Raw genomic sequence first — 11,446 nt, forward strand, 5'->3', positions numbered from 1 at the left:
ATTCTCTTGTAATGCAACTTAAGTTACCCAGTTACTGAAAGAACAAGTACTGCATCTTTATTTGTTTTTTTTTTTGTCCAGGGTTTAAAGTGTTTATGAATACACACAGAGAGTGGAGTACCAATTGCAATCTTTAACAAAATGTATTAATAGAAGTCTGAAACCTTTATGGCTTGAGAGAAATTGTATTGACAGAAACTCGTAGGATAAAAACTAACTGACCATGCGGCCATAAAAATGAATTTGAACTTTTCCTTTTTTCACACATAATAATTATTTTGAATTCACCAAATAAAAAACAAAACTCTTTAATTTACGAAGGTACATTGTAACAACTTCATAACAAAACAAAGATCATGCTATGAGAACATGCTAAATATATTTTTTAAGAGCAAATGTGATTGGTGAGATTTTCTTTACAAAAGTGTGAAGGAGCAAATTTGAATGCAACTTGAATGCAAGGCTGGCCAAGGGTTATAGACAATAGAGAAATTGGTAAATAAAGAAACCAAAAACCTTTGATCTGGAAAAGCTATTGTGTGTTTATACATCAAGTAAACATATCTACAAGTGGTGCATATCTTGTGTGGGAGTAATGCAAAAAAGTACTAAAGCTACAAACTTGATAAAGGACTGCAAATAATGTAGTATGCAAAATGAATGAAAACAAATTTCAAATGGAGATTTATAATGGAAAATGTTTATGTCTTTTTTCCATTTGGAAATGCTCATACAATTTTTCAACGTTGTCATTTGGGTACTTTTCAAATTGTTTGCAATGCAAAATCCTGTAGACTTTCTATTTTGGTTGTGTATTGAGACCTGAAGCAGTAGAGGGGCATTTCAAAACAGAAAGATTGGACTTTTTTTATTCTAGTGGATAAATGATAGTTTGGGTACAAAGGTATTTATCAGTTTATAGATGGCTATTTCAAGTTATTGAGCAAAAAGCAGTGGAAGCAGAAACTTTGGACAGGGTATAGGTTGCATTGTGACATAAATATAACTAGTGGGTATTGTTTTTTTATACAAAAAACACATGTCTCCCCTTCTCCCCAAGGATTGTAATATGGGGCAAATTTAATAAGTGAAAAAGAATGAAGTCAGCTATATGTTAGATATCATCCATATATGATACAGTTTAGAAAATGAATTAACTTGAGACACAAGATTGGTCAAGGTCAAAAATTATGGAGGCGTGCACTCCTTCTCAATACCATCTACCTATGTTCCAAGTTTGAAGCCTTAATGTCAAAAGGTATCCAAGTTACCACCCAGACAAAATTTTATTATTTTTTCTTAATTTGACCTTGAGTAAAACAAGGTCAAGGTCAAATGTTTATCAATAGTACACCTCAGTGTATTATAATTGTTCTTTGTGTAAAGTTTGAAGTCCTTCTGTCAAAGAATATTTAGGAGGTGAACAATGAAGTTTTTTCTAATTTGACCTTGAAATGAAATTTTTAGGTCAAGGTCAAAAATTTTGGTAAGGTTCAACTGGACTATATACCATCTATGTATGATACAAGTTAAAAGATTGTATGATTGAGGAGTCTTGTGTTATGGTCCGGACTATATTTTTTATAAAACGCTTGACCTTGAAGAAGATAATAGGTCAAGGTCAAAAATTTTGATGGCGTGCACTTCTTCTCAATACCATCTACCTATGTTCCAAGTTTGAAGTCTTAATGTCAAAAGGTATCTAAGTTACCACCCAGACAAAATTTAATTATTTTTTCTCAAGTTGACCTTGAGTAAAACAAGGTCAAGGTCAAATGTTTATCAATAGTACACCTCAGTGTATTATAATTGTTCTTTGTGTAAAGTTTGAAGTCCTTCTGTCAAAGAATATTTAGGAGGTGAACAATGAAGTTTTTTCTAATTTGACCTTGAAATGAAATTTTTAGGTCAAGGTCAAAAATTTTGGTAAGGTTCAACTGGACTATATACCATCTATGTATGATACAAGTTAAAAGATTGTATGATTGAGGAGTCTTGTGTTATGGTCCAGACTATATTTTTTATAAAACGCTTGACCTTGAAGAAGATAATAGGTCAAGGTCAAAAATTTTGATGGCGTGCACTTCTTCTCAATACCATCTACCTATGTTCCAAGTTTGAAGTCTTAATGTCAAAAGGTATCTAAGTTACCACCCAGACAAAATTTAATTATTTTTTCTCAAGTTGACCTTGAGTAAAACAAGGTCAAGGTCAAATGTTTATCAATAGTACACCTCAGTGTATTATAATTGTTCTTTGTGTAAAGTTTGAAGTCCTTCTGTCAAAGAATATTTAGGAGGTGAACAATGAAGTTTTTTCTAATTTGACCTTGAAATGAAATTTTTAGGTCAAGGTCAAAAATTTTGGTAAGGTTCAACTGGACTATATACCATCTATGTATGATACAAGTTAAAAGATTGTATGATTGAGGAGTCTTGTGTTATGGTCCGGACTATATATTTTATAAAACGCTTGACCTTGAAGAAGATAATAGGTCAAGGTCAAAAATTTTGATGGCGTGCACTTCTTCTCAATACCATCTACCTATGTTCCAAGTTTGAAGTCTTAATGTCAAAAGGTATCTAAGTTACCACCCAGACAAAATTTAATTATTTTTTCTCAAGTTGACCTTGAGTAAAACAAGGTCAAGGTCAAATGTTTATCAATAGTACACCTCAGTGTATTATAATTGTTCTTTGTGTAAAGTTTGAAGTCCTTCTGTCAAAGAATATTTAGGAGGTGAACAATGAAGTTTTTTCTAATTTGACCTTGAAATGAAATTTTTAGGTCAAGGTCAAAATTTTTGGTAAGGTTGAACTGGACTATATACCATCTATCTATGATACAAGTTAAAAATTTGTATGTTTAAGGAATCTTGTGTTATAGTCCAAACTCTATTTTTTTATAAAACGCTTGACCTTGAAAAAGAAAATAGGTCAAGGTCAAAAATTTTGGTGGCGTGCACTCCTTCTTAATACCATCTACCTATGTTCCAAGTTTGAAGTCTTAATGTCAAAGGGTATTTAAGTTACGGCTTGGACAAATTTGGATGAAGAAGAATAAGAAGAATAAGAAGAATATGAAGAATAAGAAGAATAAGAAGAATAAGAAGAAGAAGAATAAGAAAGTCGACAAAAACAATATGTCTCCCCTTTGAAAGGGGAGACATAATAAACATGTGCTTTTGGGCTTAAAGTTGTTAACTTTGTATGCAGAAATGATGGGGCGCTCTACAAAAATTTTATTTTATGATTTTATTAAAGTGAACATCAATGAATTTGGTCATAAGTTATTGAAGTTGAGATTTTAGGTTATTTTGTAAAATGCTGCCTGTGACTGTTTAAAGATAAACATGTGGTGTTCAAACCAGAATAACAGTAGTCTTCTTTATTCTTCTTTCAGGAGACCTCGTATTGAAAATGAGATCTTAGACAGTCGACCCCGATTACCAAAGCTGGATCAACTAAAATGGAGAGTTGATGTTGCCATATCAACCAGGTAAAAAGTAATGAATGTGTAAACCTACAACTCAATGCATTGTATGCTCTTAATTGATGTTTGTCTGTATAAATGCAAGTATTCTTCTAAGTTTGCCAGCAATTAATTTAAATTTTGATTTAATGATAAAAATACATTCTCTTGTAGTGTTTTGGGTTTATAAGAACATTGTAACAAAAACTACTGTATAGGACCTCTTCTTATTTATCAAGGGGATAATAAACCCATTTTTTAAAGGGCCAGGGCCATCAATTAAACATTAAATGCTTTCTTTGATGATTCGTACAGGATATGAAGCCAAATGAAGGTGGCAACATTGCAGAAAAAATATATAACCTCCGTTAACTTGGGTTATGTACTTTTTCTGCAATGATCGCTACCTTCTTAACCCGCATGAATCATAAAAGAAATTATTTAATTGTTTATATTTACATCTTTCTTTTGATAAATTAATAAATTGGTTGTAAAAAGGAAGTAAAATTCACTAAATACTGTTAATGTACACCTGGGCCCGGTTTTTCGAAAGGTGGTTAAATTTAACACTGTGTTAAGGATAACGACATGTTAAATCCTAATCAAGTGATTAGCTAACGCAGTGGTTAAATTCTGTTGATCAAAAGCAATTTAACGCATTGGTTAGCTAACACTGTGTTAACTGAGTTAACCACTTGCTAACCACTTGGTTGCCCATAATTCATTTCTACTTCCTATATATGAAGAAAAAAGAAGATTTTGCTTTGGGATTTCAATAAGTTTGAATTTAGTGAAATATTATTGATATAATTATATGTTGAACATCTATATCATTCCAGGGTTCCGATCCTATATACCGTAATGTATCGTGTATAATACGCACTCGTGTATAATACGCACCCCCAAAGTTGACCAAAAAATAGCTAAAAAAACAGCAGGTCCTGTGTATAACACGCACCCAAAAAATGGCGAAATCAACGGCCGCCATTTCCCCCCCAAATCTATCAATATTTCATGATAATTTTAAAATTCATGCGCAATTTATTTAATTTTGTGATCGGAACATAGCACAATGATGGAAATCGACGGCCGCCATTTTCCAAATAACTATCGATGTTTAATGATAATTTTATAACCCAAAATAACTACCGATGTTTAATGATAATTTTATAACCCAAGCGCAATTACTGTAATTTCGAGTTCGGAACATGGCCCAAACGATATTAGAGTCAAAGTTCTTACAATTTTACATAAAAAGGACGGCATGATTTACATGGGCGGTATCAAATATCATTAGACACTTCGTAAAGAGTTTCTTGTACAACAGTAGAGAAGTTGAAGATCATCATACGTAGGGAAGAACGGCAACCGAGCTTCGAGCTTTAAAGTTATAATGTTTGCAGATATAAACCAAAACAACATCAAAAGAAATGATTTAATTGATTAATTATAGTCTAACTCATAGATTGTTGTTAAATAAACATTCTGAGGAAACGTAAGTATGTCGTATATCGTCATTATCAAGTCGTACAAATGATCGATGTATTTTTAGCATTGTCTATTTAAAGCAATAACGTTTAACTGCATAACTGGACACAAAGTAATCAAGTTTAATAAAATCAGAATAATCGCTCTAATCTTCATGCACTTGAAAACATCCAGTGAAGTCCGACACAAGACAGGTGCATGCTTCTGACACAGGAAATTGTTAAACAAACATTGACCACGCGCCAAGTCAACAGGTGATTGCTTACGTAATGGCGAATACACTAGCGATATTTAAACTTGTTTGATGCAAGAAATAGTGTTGAAAGTGGATTAATATTTCAATACATGGAAATAAAACTAAGAATAAGGTATTTCTGATGCAGTAAATTTAGTATACACTCGTACAACTTGCATAACGCGCTACATGTATATCAGCGATCAGTATACACTCATACAACTTGCATAACACGCTATATCGGCAGTCACATCTCCCGAGGTATCAAGAATCACGACTTGAAAAAATGGGGTAAAATTTTAGTCCTATGTATAACACGCACCCCCCACTTTTGATCAAATTTTGGCTGAAAAAAAGTGCGTGTTATACACGCGACATTACGGTAGTATGCAATTTTCCAAATTAATCCTTTCTTTTCTTGTAGTCTATAAAACACCGTTAAAGTACAATGTAATAGCTTCAAAATACCATTATAAATTCCTTTCAATGTGTCTGGTAAATCAATTAGGTACATGTATCATAAAATACAGTTCAAAGACTCAACAAATTTTCTAATTAATTTATAGGGTTTAACTTACACTTATATTCTATGAAAAGACAATTTGTCTTGGAATAAAAAAGCTTATGAAATTTTGAGAAAAAGTATACCGCATATTGCCAATTTCATTGAGGTTTGAGAAATATATGGTCATTTAAGTGAACCCACCATTTCCACTTTACTCTATTTAACATAGATTCATGTAGTTCTTCTTCAGCAAAACATCTTTACTTAATTATGATTTAAGAGGTCAATTGTTGTTCAACCTCTTTTAATAGGAAACTTTATTCACTACTGCATGTATCTACATGATATTATCATTCTAAAAGCACCACATCACTTAGAAATACCCTTGCATGCATACCCTCCTCTATGTATTGATTTTCATAAAAAGCACTGGTTTGAAATCTTTCACCTAATATTATGAAACTTGTGGCAATTTCCTAGTGTCAATTCTCACACATATTTGAAAACATTTATCGCCGACACTAAAAATTGACCTATTTTAAAAATTGGATGAATTGTAGCATTTTAGAGACAAACATACATGCCGTCCTGCATGTGATTTCTTGTTTAAATTTCATAAAAAGCAAGCTTAACAATCATATTTAATAAAAATCTACTCTCTTTCCAACCATGATAAAATAAATAAGACCTAGCTACTAGTGTGATGTCTGCCTTAATTTTATTAAAATAAAATTCAAACACATCCGGGTAGCTGGAGACAGATAAGAAATCCAAGAAAAATGTTCAAATTTTACATGTTTTTCTATTAAATGCATAAATACAATACAAAGATAAAAATATGGTTGCTTCTTGTTCATTTCAAAAGTAGTTATTATAGCAGATGTTATTTTAATTTATGTAAAATTTACATTTTCATATCCTACATGCAATTTAAATTGAGACAATTGGAAGGAATGGGTGATTTTTCAACTATTATATATATATGTAAATATGTGTAAAATTTCACCTTTGGACAGGAAGGAGCTAAAAACTTGGAATTTTTTTTTTTTACATTTTGTGTTCAATGATAACTGCATTTGTCTTCATGTAAACTTAATTTGAAAGAAAAATATGCCTTAAATAAAAGGGTAAGAGGCTTACTAGTATTAAATGCATATTTTTATACAAGGACATTATAGACAAAAACATACAAAATAAATGTATTAATTATTTAATCTATCATGGATAATTAAAGACAACAATTTAACATTTACACCTATAAGCTGTGATAAACAAAAACTGAGTCATCTATATGTAACATTCTGTGTATACTTAATGTTTATTTATTCGGTATTTCATATTTGGATGAAAATCTCTATTATATTATAAAAGTACAAATATAAAGTAATCAACATACTCTTTTACATGAGAGAGAGAGAGAGAGAGAGAGAGAGAGGGGTTTACATTCGCATTGTTTTACATACTTTAATAGTTATCATTTCCAGTTTATGGTACTTTAAACAATTTCATAATAAAAACATGTTAGACATGTTAAGAGAGAGAGAGAGAGAAAATTCATTTTTTTTGGCTATTTAAGAAATGAACTCAATGTCTACCCAAGTTATACGAGTATAACCTGGGTTGGGGCAATTTACGCTTTATAATCCGCGAAGCGGATTATAAAAAAAGCGTAAATTGCTCCAACCCAGGTTATACTCGTATAACTTAGGTAGATATTGAGTTCATTCCTTATAATTTAATTTTCTGTAATTTGCTGTACAAATTGAGTCCGTTTACTTTTAAAAATGATATTAATCTGTTCAAAATTCAAACGTAACGTCAAGCGGATTAGTACGTTTTTGACGTTAGTGCATTGTGACGTGTCTTGTGACGTGCAAACCAGGTTATACAAATTTAACTTAATTTTTCTATCCAATCAAAGGCCGCGTTACAACCAGAATTAAATTATTGTGTATTATAATTATAAATTAGGATGTAGACATTAGAATAAATGTCACAATAATTGTTCTCCTTCTTTTGGTGCATGGTGTTTGAGGCTTAGAGGTTGGTTGTTGTCAAATACTCATGCATCTTTCTCAGTCTCTCCAAGTCCTCTTCAATTAACAATGCAGGCAGTTAATTCCTGTATCATGCAAATCTGTGAATTAAAAAGGATAAAATGTATACAAAAAGACAACAATTGTGAAATAAAGACAAATATAGTCATAGTTTGGGACTAAACTTCATATTCACCTTAAATTTTTAACAGTTCTGATTACAAAATTTGTTTAAAATGGACACTACAGAAAACATGTACTGATTTATGTATACATGTATGTACCCTGTTGTATTCATATAAATCTGATATGAGTTACATGCATATACATGTAAAGATGATGATTTTGGTTTAGCAAAGCAGTTCACATCCAGGTGACATTAAACTCTTAATAATTCAGTAATTGAGACTAATCAGGTTTGTCGATTGAGAGCACAGTAAATGTAATAATACTTCCCTAATTGAAATTTTCAGTTAATGTTAAAATATTTAGTCTTAAAGCATATAAATGCTCTGTTATAAATTGTTTGTGAAATACCATGATAATTTAAAAATTGTCACTTCAACTGAAAATGCCCAACCTTCAGTGAAAAAAAGAAGAAATAGAATCACACCTTATGCAAACAAAAGAACCTCTCAATTTCACTTCTGATCTTGGTATGCATGTTTGAATAAATTTCTCATTGGCTGCAGTTTGTGGGCCTCATGAGATATGGCTTTGGGAGAATTAGGTACCAAGCACAGCAAGTGTCACCCAGCAGAACATTCCATGTTCTCCTTCTTCCAAATCTTTAAATAAATAATTTTTAAAATGTATTGAAAATACAAAACAACAGATTTTTTTAAATCATAAAGATATATACTTAAAACATGTCTGAAATGCATTTAATAATAATGTAAAATACATGTACATTTGAAATAGATACACTTCAAAAAACATGTGCATCATGATTGGGATCTGCCCAGTGGAAAGAAATAAATAAGGTCAAATTTAAATATCACTAATTTAATTAAATCAATATAACTATTAAAGTTTTAAAAATTAAATGCTTCAAAAATTTAAAATGCAGTTATTCTTTAAAAAAGTGATTTAAAAAAGGAAGATATAATATAAAATACATGTACATAAAAATCATACCAATATTGTTCCAATCAGATATAATTTTAGTATCTTTACATTGCTTGACTGTGCATAACATTTAGACGTTTTAGAAATAATTTTGATCCACCACTTGCATTTTGTCAAAAGGGAGATAAATCTTAATATGCAGTAACAACATTGAAAAAAATTATATGCTAACATGTTCACTCAATATTTATTTATCAAGGAGCTGATAATTTCTTTCTCATTAATGTTTTAAAAATTCAAGGAAAAAATTGCACAATGTTTTTGTACTTATAGTACCCATTTCACTTATCATTTTGGAAATTTTTGTTAAATGTCTTATGTGACAACAACAATATAATCAATGTGAAGGTCAAATAAAGAAAAAAAGTACCTTTTACTGATGTCAACAATGCAGCCTCCTCCAATGAAGGGATCCTTCAACATAGGGGGTATGAACCATGTGCAAAATCCTTCTTCCATAATTATATCACACAGATTACTGCAACTTTTCATGTCAAGCCGGTTGCTTTTCCGTATCTTATATCGTATGTAAGATTTTTAAACTTTAAAATTTCTGGAAAATGCTTCTTATACCAATTTTTTGAGTTGAAGTGGCAAAATCATTACACTGGCGGCCATATTTAATCACTGTGTTAAATCTTAACCAAGGTACTGGGGGTGGATTAAAGTTAACACAGAGTTAACACATTGTTAAACCCTAACACACTTTCGAAAAACACTTAACCATTTCGTTAACTTTAACACCGAGTTTAACACAGAGTTAACACGGTGTTAGAGTTAACCACCTTTCGAAAAACCGGGCCCAGTACGTTAGCTTAAAGAAACAACCAATATTTGTCTACTATGGAAATTTGAGTCTGACATCATCATGATTATTTCATGCAGACCGTGATTTTTCTGTAGGTTTTGACTAACCGATAAGCAGGCCATGTAGATTTCAATCCTGTTAGTTTCGAAAGAGCTATGAATTAAAAAGTCTGTCCCGAGTTATTTTTGCCGCACATTTCCCTAAATAAATCGATGTTTATGAAAACACCAGGGTTAAAACCATATTTTTTCACTAGAAGGAAAAAATCCCAAGACATCTGCCATAAAGACGTTTCACAAAGTCAAACGTCTTAACTATACGATACAAAAATAAAACCTTACGGGGAATTAACATTGGAGAAAATGGCTGCCACTTCGGCCGGGGCCAGTTATTATTTAGATATGTTCGTGGCTTTACGTATTGTTACGTTGATGACGTATATCTCCGTCGCGCACGTTGCCGTTGTAACGCTTACTTTCGGAATATCTCTGTAATAGCCGTAATTTTTAACGCATCCGTACCGAGGATAACTTATACATATATGTAGATATAGTCTGCTGTTTCGTCTCGTACAATTTATATTAACACTAACTTGAAGAAGACAAGATGCCTAAAACCAAAGGTGCAAAGGCTGTAAAGTCCATGGAGGTATAATTGCTTATGAATTTTATATCGTTGATTATTATACAAATACAGCACAAGTTTGCAATGACTTCATTGTCTCTATAGGCTAGAACCCGACTGTTTTATTTTTTTTTATACTTTAGGCCTGGCAAGAATTATACTATTTATTCATATAAATGTATCTTTATGTTTCTCTAAACTTACCTTTTGAATGCACCTTTATCACTAAAATTCCTTACATCCCAATAAACACAATGTAATCAAAGCAGACGAAATTGTCTGGAAGATATTTCACAAAACATCATATATTATCACTACTTTAAGAGTCACATGTGCAATAACATCACAAAGATTTAATTCCACCACAAAAGGGCACAGTTCTCTATGCTGTCTGCTTAAACTGATGTGATGTCACAAGAAATGGCCGTGACCTTTTCAACTATAAATAAACGGGTGCCATGTCATTTTAGACCCAGGTTAATTGTATCCGTATACATGTATAGAATACAATGAAGTCAGGAATTGCAAATTTTATATATAGCTGGTAATATCATGAGCCATTCACAACTTGCAATAATTCATATATAATAAAAAGATGTCTGTACTTTTGGTTTTTTTTTTTTAATTTATATACCGGCATATTTTTTTTTTTTTGGGGGGGGGGGGGGGGGGGTACTGAAGTTGTGAATGGACAAAGTATATTTATTTAACATGTACTTAGATTTTTGATAATAAACCAATATGAGCTATTCACAACTTAATAATTTATTAAACAATAAGATTTTAATGTATGTAAAGTTGTGAATGGACAAAATTAATATGTTGATAAAACAGTATGAGCTATTCACAACTTAAGGACTATTTATATGTAAAGTTGTGAATGGACAAAATTAATATATTTGTTTTGATGTCTGATGATAAAACAATATGAGCTATTCACAACTGAACTTGATTACAAACATATTTTTTCATCAATGTAAAGTTGTGAACGGACAAACACTCCTACATGTTGTTTACCTCTGCATTTAATATTAATAGAATGTAAAAAGTAAATTCAAAAGGCTCAGTTGCATTAATGGTCGCCTGTAGAATGAAATGACAATTCAATAATTTATCATATATAGGATCTCTCATAATTTGCGATGGTATAT

The 11,446-nt window shown here is 31.3% G+C and overlaps 1 protein-coding gene and 1 long non-coding RNA gene across 2 annotated transcripts in view; one reads left to right on the forward strand and one right to left on the reverse strand.

The window, feature by feature from the left end:
* LOC105338068 (COMM domain-containing protein 5) overlaps positions 1-11,446 on the forward strand; it is a 39,479-nt gene that overhangs the window by 6,302 nt on the left and 21,731 nt on the right. The window contains exon 5 of the mRNA XM_034448189.2: positions 3,403-3,498. Coding sequence (XP_034304080.1) covers positions 3,403-3,498 — 96 coding nt within the window. The remainder of the gene's footprint in view (positions 1-3,402; positions 3,499-11,446) is intronic.
* On the reverse strand, positions 7,393-9,371 carry LOC117692127 (uncharacterized). The gene is made up of 3 exons (XR_010710811.1): positions 9,234-9,371; positions 8,349-8,523; positions 7,393-7,836 (listed from the first exon to the last, which is right to left on the reverse strand). It is a non-coding gene; the product is annotated as an uncharacterized lncRNA (long non-coding RNA).

This window comes from Magallana gigas, chromosome 2 (genome assembly GCF_963853765.1).
Source record: "Magallana gigas chromosome 2, xbMagGiga1.1, whole genome shotgun sequence".
Taxonomy (NCBI): Eukaryota; Metazoa; Mollusca; class Bivalvia; order Ostreida; family Ostreidae; genus Magallana; species Magallana gigas.